Consider the following 23084-nt stretch of genomic DNA (forward strand, 5'->3'; position numbering starts at 1 on the left):
TTCCGCTGTTGATCCACCATTTCTGGCAGGATGAAAACAAACTGAGACTCGTGGTTCATGACTACATCCTCTTTGGTCTTCCTCGAGCTCCCTTGCCTGGCAGCTCCATCCTCATCATCCTTCTACCAATATACTCACTATTTCTCCTCTGGAACATGTCCAAACCATCGAAGTCTGCTCTCTCTAACTTTGTCTCCAAAACATCGAACCTCTGATGAGCTCATTTCTAATGTTATCCAACCTGGTCACTTCGAGAGCGAACCTCAACATCTTCATTTCGGCCACCTCCAGCTCTGCTTCCTGTTGTCTCTTCAGTGCCACTGTCTCTAATCCGTACATCATGGCTGGCCTCACCACTGTTTTATGAATTTTGCCCTTCATCCTAGCAGAGACGCTTCTGTCACATAACACACCTGACACCTTCCTCCACCCGTTCCAACCTGCTTGGACCCGTTTCTTCACTTCCTGACCACACTCACCATTGCTCTGGACGGTTGACCCCAAGTATTTAAAGTGCTCCACCCTTGCTATCTCTTCTCCCTGTAGCCTCACTCTCCCCCCTCCACCTCTCTCATTCATGCTAATATATTCCTGTTTTACTTTGGCTAATCTTCATTCCTCTGCTTTCCAGTGCATGCCTCCACCTTTCTACTGTTCCTCCACCTGCTCCCTGCTTTCACTGCAGATCACAATGTCATCTGCGAACATCATGGTCCAGGGGGACTCCAGTCTAACCTCATCTGTCAGCTTATCCATCACCACTGCAAACAGGAAGGGGCTTAGGGCTGATCCCTGATGCAGTCCCACCTCCACCTTAAACTCCTCTGTCACACCTACAGCACACTGTTCTGCTGCAAATTCCATCAGAAGAGAAACGGCCCCAAAGCATAGTAGACTTTATATAGCCACTGCATGTCCAACAAGATTTTTTGTTTAACACATTTCCAGGAATTCAAAATGAATTTATTCAATTTTAGAATAAGGCCATAACATGACAAAATGTGGAAAAAGTGAAGCACTCTGATTCTTTCCGGATGCGCTGTATGGAGACCTGGAACAGGCAGCTAAAATTTTTCTCTCTCCTTGCAGCCACGTGCAATTGCCCACTAAAGATGAGGTTCGAGTGCTCACCTGAACTCGGCCAGGCGAACTACGTGGACAAATCGGAACCATTCAACGAGGACCCGCTTCTCTGACTCCAAATTATCCACAAGCACATTCACTTCCTACTCACTTGGTTCTCTTTTACATTATGGAGAAGTTAAAAAGTGCAGACAAATCTTGTCAGTGTAGCTTTCAAAGCAGACTTGTACTTCATGCTGATGCGTTTTTATGTTTATGTTGTAGAAGATCTCGGCATTTCTGGGTGAAAACAACTGCACGAAAACTACAGACATATTTCACACATTTTCCAGAGGGAGGAGTTGGAAGAAGAATCTTTATTTATGAAAAGCATCGACAACCACAGGAACGTTGGCGATAGCTGATGAAATAATAATAAGGATACTTTACACAAAAATCTTAATGGTGAAGTCCCCCCCCCCCCTCTCTCTGTGTCTCATTCAGATGAGAACAAAAAATGGAATGTTAGAACAGCATTAAATTGAGTCTCACACTACAAATCAAATCCATTTGCTTCCCCCCCCCCCCCCCCCCCCACAATAGCTTGGGCTGCCAGCTATTTTTATTTATTTTATTTTTTTTACATAGAATACCATAACCAATCAAACCTTCGTAAACAAATCATAGTGTTAACTAACATGATTAGGATATTGTGCTATAGCTAAGGTCTAATCCGTTCATATACATTTTTAGAAACTTCCACAATTTAAGAGATGTTTTGTTTTGACTAACAGTTGTTGAAGATGATTCCCAGTAGCTGCGCTACAAAGTGAGATCAGCACATACTCCTTGCCATCTCTCTCAAAGGTCAACATTGTCAAGCGTTAGCAATGTTTGGAGTGGACAACAGCATTTTAATTACATATTGAACTAAAAGAACAGTGCGTGCACCTAATTTGTAACCTTATGTTGAGGTATTATTTCAATGAAAGTTAAGATGGTACTGTTCTGTTAGCTGTTACGGAGCAGTGAATTCATGGCCTTGCCAAAACACCACCCTTTTGCATTTTGGGGATTAATTTTTGCCCCCGCAACACAGATGCTCTTTTCAAAACATGAAAATATCTCAATTCCAAGCCAATACATTTAAAGTGCATCTGAAAATGGTCCACTGGAATCCATGGAAAACCACCCGGAGGACATTCAGTAGTATTAAAAAACAAAAACATTGTGCAAACAGGCATCAAGAGGAACCCGGAATAGGACTAAAGAATTGAGTATGTATTACTATTAAACCTGTCGAGAAGTATTCAGTATTTGCGTTCGAACGGCATGGGGCCCAGTTTGATTTTGACGTCGGCCAAGGTCCCGTTTCTTCGCTTGCCTTTATGTCACGCTCTTTTGTCTCTGCTGCCGAAGACCTTGATGTTTCATCCTCGACTCCTCTCGAGAGTACTAGTCTGGTCGTTCGAGAGGCCCGCTGGAAGATTCAAGATCAAACACGGGGAGTATTCACATGTCAGAATACAACGAGTAGAGGTACGTACAGTAAGTGCGCAAATAATAAAATGGAAAAAAGCAAAGTGTGGCAGTGTGAAGTGGGAAGCTGAGCTGACGCTGTATTAATGGTGGACATGAGACTTTACAGTTGCATATATATCTGTCTGAAAATGTCGATGCCACTCATACCAGAAGATCGATTCTCAAAATTAAATATTGCTACTTTTGTTACTTCAATCATTTGAGGGACATTTGTATTTTGAGTAGCGTATCAGAAAGGAAATTGGTAGTATGGATTCTTAGCAGATACACAAAAGGAGCACATTGCGGCACAATTTCAGTGCAGGAAAAAGCCTAAATCTATGTGCGGTGGCCAAAATTCAATTGTAGCGGCTTCCCTCAAATAAATGTTTATGCGGGAAACCCTATTATGTATTTGCTTTGTGAATAAAAATTAACAACAGGTGAGTTTACAAGAACTAGTCTCGAACCCTTAAATCAAGTTTAAGTTCAGCGCTACTAAAAAAAACCAAAAAAGTATCAGTTGGATTTATTTTATTATGTTATTGCTGGATATTTTCTACAATACTGTACATTGCTATTTTTCATCTGCTATTTTTGTATTTTTTGGGGGGGGTCTGGAACAGATTAATTTTCATTCATTTCAAAGGGCAAAGTTGATTTGAGATATGAGTGTGTTGAACCAAAGTCCTGCTCACGGAACAAATTCAACTTGTAAATCAAGGCACCACTGCACAGGTACTTCCCCAAAAATTCAAATATTGTGAAAAAGTTCTATATTTTTTGTCAGTCATTTCAGAAGGTAAAACTCATATAGGATCATTACATAAATTTAAATATTTAAAGACTTTGTTTCTTGTAAATTTGATGATTATGGCTTACAGATAATGAAACACAAACATTCTGTGTGTCAGAAAATGAGAATATTGCGAAAAAGTTCAATATTGGAAAACTCACGGTGTCACACCCGAATCAGCTATTTAATGCCTAGATCCGATATTGGCCCCAACAGCTATTGCAGCCGATTTTAGTGTAGTGTGAGATCTCAACGACAACTCTCCGACAGACGTGAATTGCGTTGACAACATACTTGGGGGTCACTGTTGTCAACATTTATTCATGCGCACAAACTAATGTTTACCGAAGCTTTAGAACATGATTGGACAGAATGTCGGCATGTTTACGGACAAACAGTGTTAGCACTAGCTTAACGTTTCGTGGCCCGCTTGCAAGCCGTATCGTATTAAAGTACACGAACATACCTCAAGCAATCATTGAATGGATAGCCCAAAACGTCATATCCTAAGCACCGGGTGAAACAGCACGTATTTTTCCTGTTTTTGTTCTTTTTTCCCCAACATTGAGGCAGCAATCCAGCCATTGCTTGCCAACAACTTGTTGTTGCCATGGTCACGGTTGTATCCAGTTGCGGTGAAAGGTGTCACGTTTTCTGGTCACGCTTTCCCAACAGTTTGATTTGACAAGATTAAGCCCAGTCATTATAAAAGACGTGATACGGTGGTATTACAATACATGGCGTGTAGTGCTGCCACTGTCTGACCACGATACAGCAAGATAGAGCAATCGTCAAAGACCACCTGAATCTTGTAGTCTGGCAAAGCTCAAAACACCGGCAGAGGTTTCCTGAGCCTAAGCATATTAACAGAAAATTGTTTCATTCTTTCCAAACATCGGCCATCCCAGTCCAGAATATACACATTTTTGTCCTCAGAAGAGTGATATTTCTCTTGGAAGTGCAGGTAGATAGCTGAGTCTTGACCTGAAGAGTTTGCCCATCCATGTTGTGCCATGCGTCTGCTCAGTGCTTGCTCGGTTTGAGGGCTGAGAGAGGCCATATACACAGAGTTGCAAAAACCATAATTTGTAACAGAGGAGGGGGCTTACGACTTCACCTACCTCCTACTTAGAATGCCGTCCTTTTGTCCATTCCCATTCTGCCTCCAACAAATGGGTAACTCCACGACCACTTTACAATTGAATGGATTACCAATGAGCGAGTTACCACCCAACGACTCTGGTAGACTGGCAAAGGCATCTCGGCCGGGCAGTTTAATGCCTCTCCTCCTTTTTTGCATTCCAAAAGAATGATTCCATACGTGGTATGGGGCATACCTCTAAGATGGAGCTTAAGTACTGTATTTTCACGACCATAAGTCGCAGTTAACAGTCTTCAATTTTCTCCAAAACGGACGGGGCGCCTTATAATGCGGCGCGCCTTATGTGTGCACCAAGTTTCAAAATCTGTAAATGTTGTTGTGTGACTTTAATGAGCACTCCGGTTGACTGACTGGGAGCATTTCCTGCCGACACGCTGCTTATATAGAGGAAGGCGGACGTGACTGAGGACACCATCCGGACGTAAGGGGGGAAGGGTGCGCGTGACAGAGGACGCTAAAGACACGGCCCCAGTAGATATAAAGTTTCGGTATGTCCATCGGTTTGGCTAAGGACCCCCGAAAATGGAACCTACGAAGAGACACGCTTACGAAGCACAGTTTAAACTGCAAGCTATTAGTTACGCGGAGGAACATGGGAATCGAGCAGCCGCGAGAGAATTCAAGATCAACGAATCCATGGTTGGCAAGTGGAGGAAGCAGGAAAACGAGCTTCATCAAGTCAAGAAGACGAAACTGAGTTTCCGCGGAAACAAGGCGAGGTGGCCCGAGCTGGAAGACAACTCGAGCAATGGATTAATGAGCAAACACCATTCGACTGAGTGCAATAACTCGGAGCTTGCCATCGTTCTGGGAGGCTTGACGAAGGAACTCCAACCGCTGGACATCCATGTAAACAGGGCGTTCGAAGTGAAGTTGCGAGCGGCGTGGGAGCCATGGATGACAGATGGCAAACACAGCTTTACTAAGACTAGGAGGCAGCGGCGGGCGAGTTACGCCATAATTTGTGAATGGATTGTGGATGCTTGGGCTAACGTGTCTGCTTGCACTGTTGTTCAAGCTTTCGTAAAAGCCGGCATAATTTCTGAGGAGGCGCACGGCAACGAGACTGACTCAGACAATGACGAGAGGGAACATGGCGTGTTTGATGGAGAACTTGCCCAGCTGTTCATTTCGGATACAGAACATGAGAACTTTGATGGATTTGTGGTTTTAGGGTTGATCAAAAAATAACGTGAGTACATTGTTAAATAGTTCAATAAAGTACAACCGAACTCAGTTTTGCTCCCGCTGCCTTTTTAAAAACATTGTTTTAGCTTTCATGCATGCTACCGTATCTTTTAAGCTAGTGTATGTTTCACCATGCCTCCGCCCAATATTACGGTGCGCCTTATGTATGTGTTAAATACAGAAATAGACACCGTAACTGAGACTGTGCCTTTTAATACGGTACGTCATATGGTCGTGAAAATACGGTAGTTGAGTTTTCCACATAAACACTGGCTAGTGCATCCTAACTAAGCCTTGTTGCATGAACTGATAAAGCCTGCTCGGATGAGAGGCAAAACATCTTCTAAGACAAACAGAACAGTCCAGTTTCCCTTGATTCAATGCCCTGAGAATTACATGAGGATGAATGAGAATATTCACAGCCACAGTCCAAAGTCCTCTTTTCAGACAAACGTTAATGTTGCATTTCATTTGGAAATCAAAGTACATAATCCACGTTGCTTGAAGTCCGGTGTGAAGTTTCCACAGTCAGTGATGATTTGCTGTGCCATGTCATCTGCTGGTGTTGGTCCACTGTGTTTTCTGAAGTCCACAGTCAGTGCAGCAATCTACCAGGAATTTCTTGAGGACTTCATGCTTCCTTCTGTTTAGAAGTTGTATGGAGATGCCGATTGTATTTTCCAGAAGGACGTAGCACCTGCCCACACTACCAAAGTTAGCAAAAGATGGCTCAATGACTATGGTGTACTGTGCTTGATTGGCCTGTAAACTCCCCTGACCTGAACCCCATTGAAAAACGATGGGCTGCTGTCAAGAGGCAATTGAGACACACCTGACTCAACAATGCAGATGACCTGAAGGCAGCTGTCAAAGCAAGCTGGGCTTCCATTACATCTATGCAGTGCCACAGGCTGACCGCCTACATGACGACGCATTGATACAGTAATTCATGAAAAAGGAGGCCCGAACTAGTATAGAATGCAAAATGACCACCCTCTGCAGATGCCTGACATTTGTGCTTAAAATATCCTTTTTTGATTGGTATTTTGACATTTTCTAATTTTCTAAGACACAAAATTTAGGTTTTCATAATCTGTAAGCCATAATCATCAAAAATACAACATATAAAAGTTTGCAATCTTTAACTGTGTGTAATGAATTTATATAAAATAACTTTCACTTTCTGAAATGACTGAAAAAACAACATTTTTTTTCGTATTTTTTTTAGATGTACCTGTATATGCAACTCTAAACATTTTGTGGGGTTACGGAGGGAGTGTCAATAACGGATTGATTTCCGCTATTCTTGATCCCTAACCCAAGCGTGTCAGCAGTTTGCTCACCTGGGCCCACTACTTTTTGCGTACGCCTTGCCAAAGAGGTGTCTGTAGATGAAGTCGTCGATATCTCCAAAGGCGTCATTCTGAAGGCCGTGGTACTCGGGCATGTTCACCAGGTAGTGTTCCAACCTGCTCACAAAGTCACTGAAGAGGATGTGGTCGTGAATGAAGAGGCCGTTGTGAAAGAAGCCTTTGATGAAGCTCTCCAGTTCCTTCCAGTGGTGGAAGTTGTGGACTTCCCGCTGCAAGTAGCTCCACAGCAGCTGGTGGAACTCGTCAGCTCGTATGGGCTGCACGGCTTTGTTGAAAACACTCATGGACTCATGGTAGGCGCAGTCGAAGACTCCTCGGCATCCTTTCGGGTTGGTGCTCTGGCCTCGCTCTTTGTGGACTGTGCTACCTGATTTCCGTGTGTTGGCGTCTTGTTGGGGATGGCCTTTTTTTCCCTTGTATTTGTCTTCTTCATCGAATTTTGTACCTTCTCTCTTCATCTTGTTGATGAAGGTGCTGGCTGAAACCTTGAAGTGGCGGAAAGTTGATTTGACGGAAGCGGAGAATTTACGCAGGTTTTCCTTTACGGCTTCCTTGGCTTTCTTAATCTGCTCTTTGTGATGGTGGACAAATTCCTTGGTGGAGTTCTTGACTGCATCAAATGTGCATTTCACTGTCCCTGATGTACATGCTCTTGCCTTCGTCTGTTTGGGTTCCGTGTCTCCTTTGGCCCGGTCTTCTTTAGTTTCCAGGTAGAGCCTCTCCCACAGGTTGGAGCGCTGCTGCTCAAAGCCCAGCCTCTCCTCCAGCTTCCTCAGGCGGACCTGGAACTCTTGGGCCGCCGCCTCATATGTAAGCTTCCTCTCCTTGTCAAGCTTCTTCTTCAGTTCCTTCTCCCCCTCCAGCTCGTTCCTCAGTCTCTGGTTTTCGGACAGCAATTTCTTCTCTCCTTCCAGCTCGTCCTTCAGCCTCTGGTTTTCGGACAGCAGTTTCTTCTCTCCCGCCAGCTCGTCCTTCAGCCTCTGGTTTTCAGACAGCAGTTTCTTCTCTCCCTCCAGCTCGTCCTTCAGTCTCTGGTTTTCGGACAGCAATTTCTTCTCTCCTTCCAGCTTGTCCTTCAGCCTCTGGTTTTCGGACAGCAGTTTCTTCTGTCCCTCCAGCTCGTCCTTCAGCCTCTGGTTTTCGGACAGCAGTTTCTTCTCTCCCTCCAGCTCGTCCTTCAGCCTCTGGTTTTCAGACAGCACTTTCTTCTCTCCCTCCAGCTTGTCCTTCAGCCTCTGGTTTTCGAATAGCAATTTCTTCTCTCCTTGCAGCTTGTCCTTCAGCCTCTGGTTTTCGGACAGCAGTTTCTTCGCTCCCTCCAGCCTCTGGTTTTCGGAAAGCAGTTTCTTCTCTCCCGCCAGCTCCTCCTTCAGCCTCTGGTTTTCAGACAGAAGCACGTCGGGTGCAGCTGCTTTAGCCGCCAGATCTTGAATGTTAGAGCGCTGCTTCCTCAGCTTCTTCTGCAAGGTGGAAAGGGATTGTTAGTGGAAGGTACTGAGAGTTTTCACTACATGTGCAGTAGGTGCGCACTTCCGGTGCATTTTTTCAAAATATAATAATCTACAAGCCATTTATTTTTAAAGGTAAAACTGTCAGATTAGTTTGAACATATATTAAAGTGTTTCTGGAACCCACTTTTCCCACTATTTGCGGAAGTGCTCCATCCATATCTCCCGTGAATAGGACTGGTACAAATTGGTAAAAAGTGGAAATCCTGTCATTTGTGTCTGAATACATATATCTGTATGCACCTTTTGAGATACTCAAGGACACTGTACATCAATAAAAAACAGTATAGATAGAATAATGATTCAGAGAAAAGTAATAAAAATACTGGGCAGTCCAGTTATAGTGAGTAGGCCATCTGAAATAGTTTGGATTTTGAGTTTGGATTTAAAGGCGTGGAAAGAGACTGAGTTGCGACGGTCTGGTGGTAAAGAGTTCAAGAGCTAGGTACTCAGAATGGCAGGTGAAACAGTCAGGTGGACTGAGGAGGAAGATTTGAGGGTTCGGGCTAGAGTGGTGATGTGGAGCAGGTCGGACAAGTATGGAGGAGCAAGTTTTTGAAGGGCCTTGAAGGTTGAAGGATAAGTTTGAACTGAATTCTTAATTTGACCGTGAGCCAGTAAAGTTGCTGAAGGATGGGGGTGATGTTGTGTAAAGAGGGTTTTTTGGTGATGATGCATATCGCGACGTTCTGGACCAAATGAGAAGGCTGAAGAGAGTTACAATAATGAAGACAGGAGGTGACAAGACTGTGAACAAAGATAAGGCGGTATGAGGGGTGAGTGAGGGGTGGAGTCGGTTGACGTTGCGTGGTTGGAAGTAGGATGACTGGGTTATGTTACTGATATGGGAATGGAAAGATAGTGTGCTGTCGAGAATGACACCCAGATGCTACACCTGAGGGGAAGGGGAAACTAAGGAGCGATCAACTAAGATGGAGAAACGATGAATTTTGAATAATGTAGAGCTTGTGCCAACAAGATGATGATGTTTTTTTCAGTTCAATTTCATGAAGTTAGACGTGAACCAGGCGTTCATTTCTGATAGGCTGGAGGGAGGAAGTGAAATGTTCAGTTTGCAGGAGAGGTAGAGCTGGGTGTCATCTGCAAAGCAATGAAAGAGGATATTTAATTTACGGAGAATGGTGCTGGCGGGGAGGACGTAAATGATGAAAATCAGGGGCTCCAGGACAGAGCCCTGGGGCAACGATGAAGTGACTGGGTAGGGGTTGGATGAGAAGGACTTAAGATGGATGAACTGAGTGTGGATGGGGTGTGAGATGGTGTCAAAGGCCGCACTCAGGTCAAGTAGAATGAGGGTGGAAAGTGAACTGGAGTCAGCTGCAATGAAGAGGTCAATGAGGATGTTTAATAGAGCTGTTGAAGTACTGTAGAGGGGACGAAAACCATAATGGAAAGGCTCGTAAAGGCTGTTATGTGATAAATGAGTGAAGTTGAGTGATAACTACTTTTTTAAGGACTTTGGAAATTAAGGCTACATTGGAGATGGTGAGGAGGTTTTGTAGTTGTTGGTATCTAAACCAGGTTTTTGAGAATAGTGGTGAATAGCTACAGTTTTGAGCATCCATCCATTCATTTTCTGAGCCGCTTCTCCTCACTAGGGTCGCGGGCGTGCTGGAGCCTATCCCAGCTATCATCGGGCAGGAGGGGACACACACCCTGAATTGGTTGCCAGCTAATCGCGGGGCACATACAAACAAACCACCATTCGCACTCACAGTCACGCCTACGGGCAATTTAGAGTCTCCAATTAATGCATGTTTTTGGGATGTGGGAGGAAACCGGAGTGCCCGGAGAAAACCCACGCAGGCACGGGAAGAACATGAAAACTCCACACAGGCGGTGCCGGGGATTGAAACCGGATCCTCAGAACTGTGAGGCTGACGCTCTAACCAGTCGTCCACCGTGCCGCCAGTTTTGAGCAATGATGGGAGAATACTGGTGGAGAGAGAAGAGTGGCTAATGGCAGAGATGAAGGACAGCAGTGAGGAGAGGCTGGATTTGACCAAGGTTGTGGGGAGGGGATCGACCTGGCAGGTGGAGGGCTTGCATTTATGAAAGAGATAAAAGAAGAGGAGGAAATTAAGTGGGAGTTACCCGACCACGTCCTCGCTGGATGCTGAGCTCCTTGTTCTCTTTGTTCATCTTCTTGACAGCTTGTATGAACAATGAAGTAAGCATCTGCTCATCCAACTCATCCAGGCTAAGGTTGTCGCTTTTGATCTGAATGGGAAAACAAAAACACACGCTCAATATTAAAAAAAATTTTTTTTTTAAAGACTTCACCGATTGCAGACAGGAAGAAAAAGTCATTTCAATTGACTGCAAGGACTGATTAGGCTATGTATGCTAAATATGTATGCTTTCACTTTCAGATGGAATTAATGATGATGAAAAAGTGTTTCACTTGGATTATCAATGATTTGCCCAGCTCAATCCCAGCATAACTCTGCTGCCATTTAGAATTACAATATTTTTTGTCATACCATGGAAAGGTGTTTACTTACATGATATTGAAGAACATCCATCAGACTGTTGAGTTCATTTTCTCTGACTTCGTCTACGGTTTTCTGCCTCTCTTGCTTATGCACTGTGCCTGTAAATAAGACAACATAATACTACTGCAGAAAGGACACAAACTGGTAAAACATCCATCCATCTATTTCCTATACTACTCCTCCACATTAGGGTCACGGGTGAGCTGGAGTTTATCCCAGCTGACTTTGGAGGAGAGCTGGGGTTCACCCTGGACTGGTCTCCAGTCAATCGGAGTGCACATATAGACAAACAAGCATTCACACTCACATTCACACCTATGGGAAATTCAGAGCAATGATTCCCAATTAGTGACCTATGAGGTCATCAGGTGTGCTGTGGAAAATTATCCAATTTCACCTTATTGGTCGGAAAATTATTTACTACAAATAATGGATGTTGTTCATCTATCTATGCCAGCAACGTATAGTGACAGGCAGAACAAGTAAATGCACTTCGACTAGATGGCAGAAGCTAGAGTTAAGCTGTGTAAGTAATTACTGACCAATCGAAAGTATTGAAAATGGCTTGCTCTCTTTGATGCTGCAATGTTCATGGCTCAACAAAAGTGATGGTTTTGAAGATGCGAGGATTCTGCCCATGTAGTAAGTAGGTAAATTCAGTTAAGTTCATTACTAGTATAAATATTATTCAGTCCATTTTGTGTTCGTTTTTTTTTTTTTTTTTGTGGTGTGTTGAGAGATTTTCTAATAAGTAAAATATGTACCGTTGCACGATAAATGGTGGGAAACAACAAGTCGTCAATGAACCTAACATGCGTGTTTTTGGGAATGTGGGAGGAAGCCAGAGTACCCCGAGAAAACTCACGCAAGCACAGGGAGAATATGCTAACTTTACACAGGAAGGTTGGAGCTTTGAACCTCAGAGCCACCATGCTGCCCACACATAAAACAACAGGAAAACGTTGAAAAGGAAAAAAATGGCTGGTTCCATACCATAGAAGTGTCCAAAGCCCATGCTAAGGGCGATGACGAGGGCGAGCAGGATGCAAGAGTTGAGGGTTCCACTGCCTTGGCCTCGCATTGTCAGCGTGGCAGGCCTGTCTCCAGTTTGCTCCGCCTGCTGCTTCTCTTCTTCCTCCTCGTCCTCTTCCTCTGACTCCATTGTCATCTCCTCCTCGCAGGACTCTGTCGCATTGTTTATCGTATTCCTCCTCAACCTGCGTCTTCGCACCACAACGTTTGGTGTCACTTCTCCCTCGCTGCTGCTGGAGTTTGTGGCTGCAGGTGGCAGCTGAGCTGGTAAAACTTCCAGAGGAACATGCAACGTTAATGTAGAAATACGCATACTGTGTGTTCAATTTGTTTTAAAAAAAGTGGTTAACTATAAAAAATAGCTTCAGAGAGCATACGTACACATACATGCATACATAGTGATATTATTCATGCCAAAATAATCCTGACGTCAGCATTTTGTGTGTAATTTTCCATCATGCAAATGTTTGCGTTTCAGTAAGTAACAACAAAATAATGTTTTTCAACTTAAGCAAAAGCTGCTTACTCAATTTCAATACTAGTGATGTGCAAACAGCACAAAAATTAACTACCGTAACAACTTAATATATGGGGAAATCATGTCAATTTATGGGTCAGCTCTTAAATGTCATCACTGTAGGATGGGAGGAGAAATATATTTTCTTTCTTGATAAAAAAACAACAACATGATGACGTTATTGCTATTTTTCAGGACCGCAATTAAAAAAAAAAACACACAGGAAGGAATGCTAAGCAATAACTGAATATTCACTGACAATAGACAGTCTATACACCAAAGTTACACAGAACATTCACGTGAGAACACAAGTGTCGACGTGAGGTGAGTGAAAGAACTCTCGCGCAGAATGCTTGCCGCCGGGACAGCCAGGTAATGTTTGGACAACTTGGTCAAAAGGGAAAAACCGTATTCGTTCTTGCCCAGCGCAGCAGCGGGTTCTGCATGGTGGGAATTTGCAACGTTTGCAAATCATCTTGGACCTCTTCGTGTGTGTTGGAATGACGCCCCGCTCTCATTTCACTTTGATAGTGCGGTCTGAATAGGGTTCTTTGTATATTAATAATTAACTTATTACTATTATTATATTATCATAACATTACTATAGTACTGTTTTTATGTATAATATTATAAGGAAGCAGATCTAGGGGTAGGAGTAAATATGTTTAACTTCTTCCTACTCCTTTTTGAATATGTATCATTTTATTTCTTTGTTCAAATCTTGTTTGTGTTTGTTATTTTTTTCACATGGTCGAAATAAATGATTCAATGAATCAAAAAAATAACTTCATACTGTTGTTGTATACAGTATGAGAGCTAATACGTTGGATGAGCCTCATGTGAAGGTGGTTTGTGTTGAATATATTTAACTACTGAAGAGTCGTAAATGTAACGGGTTCATGATTGTGTACATACGAGGAGCGTTGTGTTGATGCTTTATGATCCTCTGTTTTAAGCGCTTTGCCGGAATCTTGTGGCAGTTATAGACCGTTACAAAATTATTCACAGATCTTTGTTATTCGTTGGCAGTTGCTGGGCCCTATCCTCCGCAAATAGCGAGGGTTCACTGTAAAAGTTTCGAGTTTGACTAAATACAGGCCCAAGTTAACGTTATGAGTACATTGAGATGAGATTGTCATTATTTCAGTAGGCTATATACTTTTTGTTTCAATTTTTCTTTGGTGGTGTCCCCTCAGATTTGTCTAATGTAATATATGTACATTGGCTCAATGAAGTTTGGGAAACACTCTCTTAAGTTAATGCAAGCCAAACAAATAGAAAATACAAGCAAGTAGCAAAACAGTAAAGAACTGCAAAGCGTTATTTGTGACCATGATTAGTCTACGCATGTGTGCGAACAACTTTCTCCTGTTGATTAGTTGTTTGTGAACAAGCTTTTTATTTGTCACACTTGGAATCAGGCCACCTGTAAAAGTGTGGCCTCTTGCGAGCTGGCGTCGGAGGTGGCAGCCTAAATTCATGAGGCTCTGCACAACTTTCCAATGACTCAAGCTCAGACCTGCTTTGGCCATGTGAAATGAACAAAAAAATAACAAGGAAGACTGGGATTTTTTACTTTTTTTTTGGGAACATTGTGCCCCAATATATAAATGGTTTGACTGGAAATAAAAACAACAAGCAAAGACGACGAGGCCTTGTTGTCCTACCGGGCTCTGCAGCGGTGAAGGCGTACCGGCTGCTGCTCGACGTGCCCAGATACAAGCCCTCGTCACACTCGTCCTCCCTCAGCTCCTTTAACGTCACGATGTCCGAGTGGTCGCTGGAGGACAACACAGCGACGTGCTCGCTCACTGCTGCGTCATCAGCTCCAGCTTGGCGAGGTTCCATTTGAACAGGAAGTGGCGACCAAGTGGCTGAGAGGTTTCCGTGTGATGTTCTCTCCTCTGACACGCACAATGTCTCGTCCATGGTTTGTTCTCCCAGTCCGTTATCCAGTGAGCCCTCAACTTTGTCATTATTACATCCAGCTAAAAATGTACAGAAATTACACCCGAATGTTTAGTTACAAAAGATAAATATGTAATGCGGGATACACACATACCAAAAATAGCGATGAATTTGAGTTCGATCACACCCTTTTGCAATCAAAAGTGAGGAAAGGCCCAATTATTGTATGTAACGTCACATTTATTCAATATTCTTGCCCTTCAGTTTACGGTCCATCTATGTACTATAATGCTTTTTTTCTCGCTAGTTAACGACAATGCAGCTCCCGAGTAGAATGACTACAGAGCATGAGTAGAAAGATGTTTTTTTCCCCACTAATAGTACAACTTTTGGCCAACTAGTATGACCTTAAGCTGGATATCAAGAATATTGAATAAATGTTCAAGAGGCTTTCCAAAAAGACAATTGAGAAATGTATTCAATATTTTTTAAACACAAAAATAACCGCTCTTTTTTTTTTTTTCCAACAAACAGACGAAAGTGATTGTTTATTACACAATGCACAGTGACGGTGCACAAGCGAACACGAATGCCGCACTGCTTACGCTCGCTGAGCAAGTAAACGAAATGAAAAAAAAAAAAAAACACCCAGACTCACCCCTCATTATTCTCTGGGACTTTAACAAAGCTAAACGCAACCACAAACTCTCTAAATACAAGCAGCACATCGACTGTCCTACCAGGGAAAATAACATTTTAGACCACTGCTATACTACGCTAAATAACGCATACCGTGCCAAACCTCGTGCAGCTCTGGGCTCATATGATCACTGCTTAATTCACTTAATACCAACATACAGGCAAGAACTTAAATGTGCGAAGCCTTCGCTGAAAACATTGAAAAAGTGAACCAACGAAGCAGACAGTACAGACTGGACCGTATTTGAAAATTCAGCTGGCAACCAGGATGAATATACGGACACTGTCACATCCTATATCAGTTTCTGTGAAGAGGTTTGTGTACCAACAAAGTCATTTCGCACGTTCAATAACAGCAAGCCGTGGTTCACTGCCAAGCTTAAGCAGAGGATGTACATCCTGCGGCTTCTGAGGAGTGACAGCCTGGCACAGGAGTTGTTGAGGCAGTTCTACACAGCACTCATTGAATCAGTCCTGTGTTCATCCATCACAGTCTGGTTTGGTGCTGATACAAAAAAGGACAAACTCCGACTGCAACGGACAATTGAAACTGCTGAAAAGATTGTCGGTACCCCCCTACCCACCCTTGAGGACTTGCACGCTGCCAGAACTAAAACAAGAGCATGAAAAATCCTCTTGGACCCTCCACATCCTGGTCACCACCTCTTCCAGCTCCTTCGCTCAGGTAGGCGCTACCGAACAATGCAAACTAAAACAAGCAGACATTCCAACAGCTTCTTCCCGCTTGCCATTAACATCTTAAACAGTTAACTCACAATTCCATTGCAACATTCTGCCAATTTTTGTCTTGAGTTTGTTGTCACATTTCTGTCGGGCCAATTATACATTACTCGTGCACTCACTGTAGTAGTCCTGCCACGCTGCACAACCTGCAAATCTGTTGTTCACCAATACTGGCCACTCATGTGCCTGAGTAGCATCTGCAACATTTGCACAATCGACATTGTCCCAGATTATCGCACGACGAGTCACTTTAAAATGCATACACTTCTTGAAGTTTCTGCGGCCTTTGCACAATGGTCATTGCACCGGACTATTGTTCTATTAGTCATTTCAAACTGCTCTAATTGCTAGTGGACTCTGCATCTTTTTGCACAATTGTCCAAAAACAAAATTACTGGCGTTACCAAATTACTGGTAACCTTTTATTGCTCAGTGACTGTGTTTTTTATGTCTTTATGTCTCAAAAGTCTGTTTTCGTACTAGAGCGGCTCCAACTACTGGAGAACAAATCTTCGTGCTTTTTTTTTTACATACTTGGCAAATAAAGATTATTCCGATTCAAGAATCGGTTAAAAAAATATATTGATATGGGTTTACTGCACTTAACTTGAAACTAGGTCTGGTGTGAGTCACTTAAATTTGCACGACGCAGTCTTCAAAAGGTCATATTCAGATGCTAATGTCACACGTCACGCTTGGGAGTAAATATATTTTGTACACTCATGTTTCGGAACAGTGTAGCTCATAACAGAGAGATTCATACATGCAGAAGCTGAGTCTTGAGAGTCCTGCAGTTCTGGTTCCACCACAGCAGGGCGCTCTTGGTCATCAGCTCCATGTAGTCCCGTGGCGTCTGCCACCAAAGTCTCAAAATCTGAACCCTGTAAGCATAACACAAAGAAGATAAACGAGACATCTAGTAAGCATTATCCTAGGAGTCAATGTGCAGCTCATTTGATTTTGTGAGCTGTCAGGCTCAGGCAAATATAAATTTACCGTAAACATTTGTTCTAAAAAACTAAAAGTAGTTCCGGTAGTAGATTAGCACAAACTAACAGAGCTCTTCTGGATTGAATGGTACTCGAAAGACATTAATAAACACTCATTGGGCACTTCATTAGGTACACTTAAACAATCTAATGAGATTCAAAACAAGAGCTGAAATAAAACCTGGCTGATATGAGGGCTATGACTGTTTTGGATTTTCCATTATAGTTAGTTTGCATTTCGTTTTTACTTTTCGTTTTCAAATTCAGTTAGTTTGAATTTGTTTTTAGAGTCGGTTTATTAGTTTGTGTGTTTTCAAAAACGCTTCAATTTAGAATAGTTTCGCGTATCTGCCTTTCAACTCTCAGCAGTTGTCCATTTCTCTTGAGTTTTTGCCAAAAGACAAATAACCGACGTGCAGGTTGGGTGAAGGCAACAAAAACGACTTGGACGTAAAAGTTAGCTTCGCGGCAAAGTTTGCGCTTGGTCTTGCCATAGGTCTGACGAGCAGTCAATACGACGGCACTGCACGATGACGTCACTTCTACGTGACACAGTCAGTGAACTACAATTCCCAAATGACTGTTTGACCTTCCTTCCGTATCCGTTCTCTTATCTATTCATCTGAAATAAATACATTTAACATTAACGCCAAAAGCCCATGTATGAAATTTATTGACAAAGACAAAAATGAAAGACATTCCCGCTATAATTATAGTTAATTTTAATTTGTTTTGCCAATGTAAAATGTTGTTTTAGTTTTTTTAAACACTCGTTTCTGTTAAAAAAAAAAAAATTCAATTGTAGTTTTATTTATTTCGTTCTCATTTACTGTATATCCAAAATGTTGCCCCTCTAATTTCAATAAATATCTTAATAGCTATAAATATTGTTTTATTACCTCATCAAACATGCATCCATACTTGGGATATTGGGCTTTTGGGTGAAATTTCAGAATGCACCTAAGATGCACTATAACCTTTAAAGGTGAACCTAATTAGACCGTCTCTAAACTATGAATCCATGAACATATCAATATATTCCTGGTTCAATGAAAAATTGATATTTAGCATTTTATGCTGATCGGCTTTAATGTCATAATTCGGCGTTGATCGGCTCCGCAAAAAACATTTACTCCGTGTCGCCGCCTGCACAGTATACCGTACTTTTACGACCATAAGGCGCACTTAAAAGTCTTATATTTTCTCCAAAATGGACGGGGGGCGCCTCATAATGCGCCTTATGTGTGCACCGAGTTCCCTCCATCCCATCCATTTTTTTTAACGCTTATCCTCACAAGGGTCGCGGGGCTGCTGGAGCATTTCCCAGCTATCTTCAGGCGGGAGGCGGGGTACACCCTGAACCGGTCGCCAGCCAATCGCAGGGCTTGACTTTGATGTGCCCTCCGCTTGACTGACTGGGAGCATTTCCTGCCGACACGCTGCTTATATAGAGAAAAGGCAGACGTGACTGAGGACTGCATGCGGACGTTAAAGGGCATCGGTTTGGCTAAGGACCCCCGAAAATGGCACCTACGAAGAGACACGCTTACAAAGCACAGTTTAAACTGCAAGCTATCAGTTACGCGGAGGAACATGGGAATCGAGCAGCTGCGAGAGAATTCAAAATCAACGAATCCATGGTTCGCAAGTGGAGGAAGCAGGAAAACGAGCTTCGCCAAGTCAAGAAGACGAAGCGCCGGGCGAGTTACGCCACCATATGTGAATGGATTGTGGATGCCTGGGCTACGGTATCTGCTTTGACTGTTGTCCGAGCTTTCGCGAAAGCCGGCATCATTGCTGAAAATCCCCCCGGCAACGAGACTGACTCCGACAATGACGAGAGGGAACCCGGCGAGGTTTGATGGAGAACTTGCCCAGCTGTCCATTTCAGATACAGAAGATGAGGATTTTGATGAATTTGTGGATGAGGACTGATTAAAAAATAACGTGAGTACATTGTTAAATACTTCAATAAAGTACAACCGAACTCAGTTTTGCTCCCGCTGCCTTTTTAAAAACATACGCTAGCATGCATGCTAGCGTATGTTTTAGCTTGCATGTATGCTAGCGTATGTTTTAAGCTAGCGTATGTTTTACCATGCCTGCGCCCAATAATACGCTGCGCTTTATGTATGTGTTAAATACAGAAATAGACCCCCGTAACTGAGACTGCGCCTTTTTATATGCCTTTTAATATGCCTTATGGTCGTGAAAATACGGTATTTGAATCCAAAAGCTAGTTTATTTTTAGCCTTGTTGCATGTCTTTTGACGTAGTACTGTCAATCTCCGACAGCCAAAGATGTTATTTATAAAGAAAAAGAAAAAACTCAACGGTGTGGGACAGACAACACGTCAGAGACAGGCAACAGGTAATGCCCGGATCAGACTACAAGACAAATTTGCTCTTTCACGATTGCACTGTCAGACTACTTCCATAAAATCTTGTATTCTGCATCCCTTTTTTTAGGATCATTGGGCTTTATCTTGTCAACTCAAATGGGACCGGATACACTCGTTACCGCGACGACGACAACAAGAGTGGAGCGCGCCGACGGTATTATAAGGACATAATGGGGCAAAACGTGTGTTGGTGGTCACCGGTGCTCTGGACAGGAGAGAATGTTCGTTTAAGGCTTGCTTGAGGTATGTTCACGTACTTTTAATACGATACGCCTCACAAGCAGGCAATAAAATGTTACGTAGCCTAGCAAGCTACTGCTAGCACGAACGGTTGGACGTAAACATGCCGCCGTTCTGTCGAATCATGCTCTAAGGTTTTGGTGTGGGTGAATTAATTTAACTAAAAATAAAGGTATTTGAATTCCAATAAATTAGCATACATTATTTCTGTCATGTAATGTTGGTTTGACCTGACTGATTAGAATTCACGATCTGACTAGAGCAGTGATTTCCAACCTCTATGGAGCCAAGGAACATATTTTACAATTGAAAAAAATCTCACTGAACACCAACATCACAAAAAGTGGATACATTAATTATTGTATGTACTTCCCGCCATCCAATAGAAGACCATTTATCATTGGTTCTGTCTGCCACTATGCCTCAATGGCATAAATAGATGAACAAAAATACATTATTTATTGTAAATATAATTCCTCGAGCAATTAAGTACACAAGTATATGCAGTAAATGAACAGGTCATTTAAATAGACACATTCCTCCATCTTGTGATCGGATCGGTGATCGGTTATCGTTGTTTTTTTTTTTTAAACTCGCTGATCGGCCCAAAAAAATCCTAATCGTGTAAAGCGTAGTTGAGTCACCGGCCACCTTGTGTTTGCCCTCGCGAGACAAAAAAAATACAAAGCGTCCGATCAACGGCAAACTTGTAAGCCGGGTCACTCGTATGTCAAGGCACAAATGTATTGGCTTAATTTTGTGGGGAATAGTGTTGTATTTCACCTCCATGCTGACGATGCTCCAGCCACAGGACGACTCGGTGTCACTGGACGTGTTTGACATGATATCAGTTTGTCAGTAGCACTGAGGAGTGTGCAAAAAAAACAAACAAAAAAAAAAAAACAACAAAAAAAGATGTTATCCACAATCATAGATGCCCACTTTAAACTTAGCTTGTAGCAAACGTGGGTGGCGTCACGTACGCTGTGATCACCAACATCTACGTGTACGCCTTTGGAGAAAGAAATTTCAACCCTCTGCATGTTCCGCACATTTGAGAATTGACAATAAAAGCGTAACATACCATTATTACTCGTGCAGAAGTCAACATTTTGCTGAACACGAGGGCTTATGTTGCTTCATAGCACCATTACGTCCCGACTCAGTGATGCATTTCATCAGTTGTGTTCATGAACTTTAAAGTTTGTACATGTCGACTTAGCATTTTAACAAGTGTGACATAAGATCATTTGAGGAAGATTATGCGACACTTAACCCTTTGGGCAAACAAATGTCGTTATGCTGAAGTGTTTTGTTCATTATTGTGATTTTTACCTTGATTAACTGGTTCTAAATGCATTAGTAACGACACAATAGCATGTACCGTCGCCAATTCATATCGGCAATGTCAATTCGCCTTTGCGGGGAAACGAACGAAGAGTATTACTGAATGAAAAATTGGGGAAAAAAAATAAGGACAAAAACCTGTGTTTTGGTGTCCGGCAACGATGCAGTTGTTTGCAGATAAACTGTTCGCTATTGCACGATCCTGGGTGCCGGAAAAACAGTTGACGTCACAACGAAGCCAATGGATTCTGGGAAATTGGGTTTCAAAAAGGGAGAGAAGTCCGTAGGGAGAAAGTCACCCACCGACTTAACAAAACTTTCTTTCCCATAAGGCCACGCGGTAGCCAAACTGGTTGAGGTGGGGGCGGGGCCACCCATGTGCATGGCGGAAGTAGAATAGCTTTGAAAACAAAAACAAGGAAACGTGACAAAGCTGCATTCCTAACAGTGGAAAGAAAGTGCTACGTGCACGTTTAACACCTTCTTCCCTGCTAGACACATAAAAACATTATTTGTCTTAAGAAACGAAAGCGCGTGGCCAAATGTTTTATTTTGGCACAACCTCAAGTAGTCAAGGAAATTTATTGCACGGGTGTGCAGGTGGATGGATTATCTCGGCAAAGCAGAAGTGCTCGCTAACGCAGATTTCGACATCTTTTTAAATCTCTTTGTTATCATTTGTAAACTATTTGACATAGCCCTTTTGTGTACATAGAACAATTCTTAGATCTTGATCCTTTGATCAACGTCTATTGAAACACAAGCAGTGGAGCAACACGTGTAGAAAGCCAACGAAACAAGATATACAAGCATATACTCTTTATCCTCTCAACTACTATTATCTGACGATTACAACACATCATCACAAATCCTGAATTTCAAGACAATGTCCCTGTGGGGCCAAAGCCCCAGAAAGAAGAAACAGAGCCAAAGTATAGAATTTTAAGACTAACTCCATAGGCAAGTAAAATGGGGATCACGAAGGCAGTTGTATGCCTAACTGTATTTTGTCCTGATCTCGGGATTGATGCATTTGTTTGTACACTACATGTTTTGGATGGATTTCAATGACTGCACATGGCGTCTGATGGTAGCAATCTGCAAATAAAGTGAAGCACCTGTCTGTTCATTGAGCTGAGGGACAACTACACGAGTTTTTGACTCATTCACAAACCGATTAAAACAACTCACAAGTTTGTTATATTTTTGTACTTTTATTAAGAATCAGACTTTGCATAAGTAACCACAGTCGAAAATCTCCTAAACAATTCTTGCAAAAAAACAAATAATTGTGATGACAAAGACAGACAAACAGACACGCATTAATAAAAGCAGCATAATTACAAGAGATACATTCAATTATCATGACTTTCTCTTCTGAGGAGGAGCAGCCCCGGGGTCCACCTGAGTTTATATGTAAATTAAAAAAAAAAAAAAAAGACCCACGGCTCTCGACACTTGAACTCATCATCACAACATTACTGCCAAAAGGGAGAAAACGAGACACTCTTGTTATTTCGATCCCTTGTAATTCACATGATCGGATAGGAACACATGAGAAGAGAGCAGGACAACATGCAAGATTGTTCTCCTGTGTGAATAAATTGCATTTGGCCAGATTCTCATAATCATTGAACAAAAACCAAAAACAAACACTGCAGCAGCACCTTTCACTGGAATCTCAATCAAACAAAATGGCACAATCACATGATTTAAAGCTGAGTGCAACGTGCCATGGTTTCTTCTAGGAAAGATGGTAATAATATGAGAAGACTGGACAAGGACAACAAATCACACATAGACAGGATGCATTTGAACTGATCCATTCTCCCCAACATGCAACGGTGACCATTTAAAAACATCTTTGGTTTGTTATGTTTGCTCCTGAAAACAAAATGAAACCGTCTGTGTCATACGAAAACGACCCCTGATTGAACCCTCTGATTAGAAGCAGCAATGTGAGAACATCCGTGCATCCGCTCATCTTTCTGCAGTCTTTTGTAGAAGCCATAAAAGGATCGATTAGCTTTATACACAAGGGATGGGCATTTGACCAAATGAATTCATTGTACCAAGATTT

General features: G+C 42.5%; 1 protein-coding gene across 1 annotated transcript; it reads right to left on the reverse strand.

Annotated features, from left to right (window-relative positions):
- Positions 1 to 1646: 1646 nt before the first annotated feature.
- Positions 1647 to 21277, reverse strand: LOC133399232 (cell cycle progression protein 1-like). The gene is made up of 9 exons (XM_061670609.1): positions 21143 to 21277; positions 20441 to 20521; positions 16790 to 16907; positions 14343 to 14663; positions 12120 to 12431; positions 11136 to 11224; positions 10726 to 10851; positions 7073 to 8562; positions 1647 to 2542 (listed from the first exon to the last, which is right to left on the reverse strand). The coding sequence occupies exons 2-9, from the start codon at positions 20498 to 20500 to the stop codon at positions 2518 to 2520; spliced, it is 2541 nt and encodes an 846-aa protein (XP_061526593.1). The 5' UTR covers positions 20501 to 20521; positions 21143 to 21277; the 3' UTR covers positions 1647 to 2517.
- Positions 21278 to 23084: the final 1807 nt, after the last annotated feature.

Source organism: Phycodurus eques, chromosome 2, assembly GCF_024500275.1.
Source record: "Phycodurus eques isolate BA_2022a chromosome 2, UOR_Pequ_1.1, whole genome shotgun sequence".
Taxonomy (NCBI): domain Eukaryota; kingdom Metazoa; phylum Chordata; class Actinopteri; order Syngnathiformes; family Syngnathidae; genus Phycodurus; species Phycodurus eques.

Excerpts from the sequence above, each read along its gene's own strand:
- LOC133399232 (XM_061670609.1), bottom strand. The coding sequence starts at position 20,500 with ATGTCAAACACGTCCAGTGACACCGAGTCGTCCTGTGGCTGGAGCATC. Across the intron at positions 12,432-14,342 it reads CTTCACCGCTGCAGAGCCCG|TTTTACCAGCTCAGCTGCCA; the intron begins GTAGGACAACAA and ends TTCCTCTGGAAG. Across the intron at positions 2,543-7,072 it reads GCAAAAAGTAGTGGGCCCAG|CGGGCCTCTCGAACGACCAG; the intron begins GTGAGCAAACTG and ends TGAATCTTCCAG.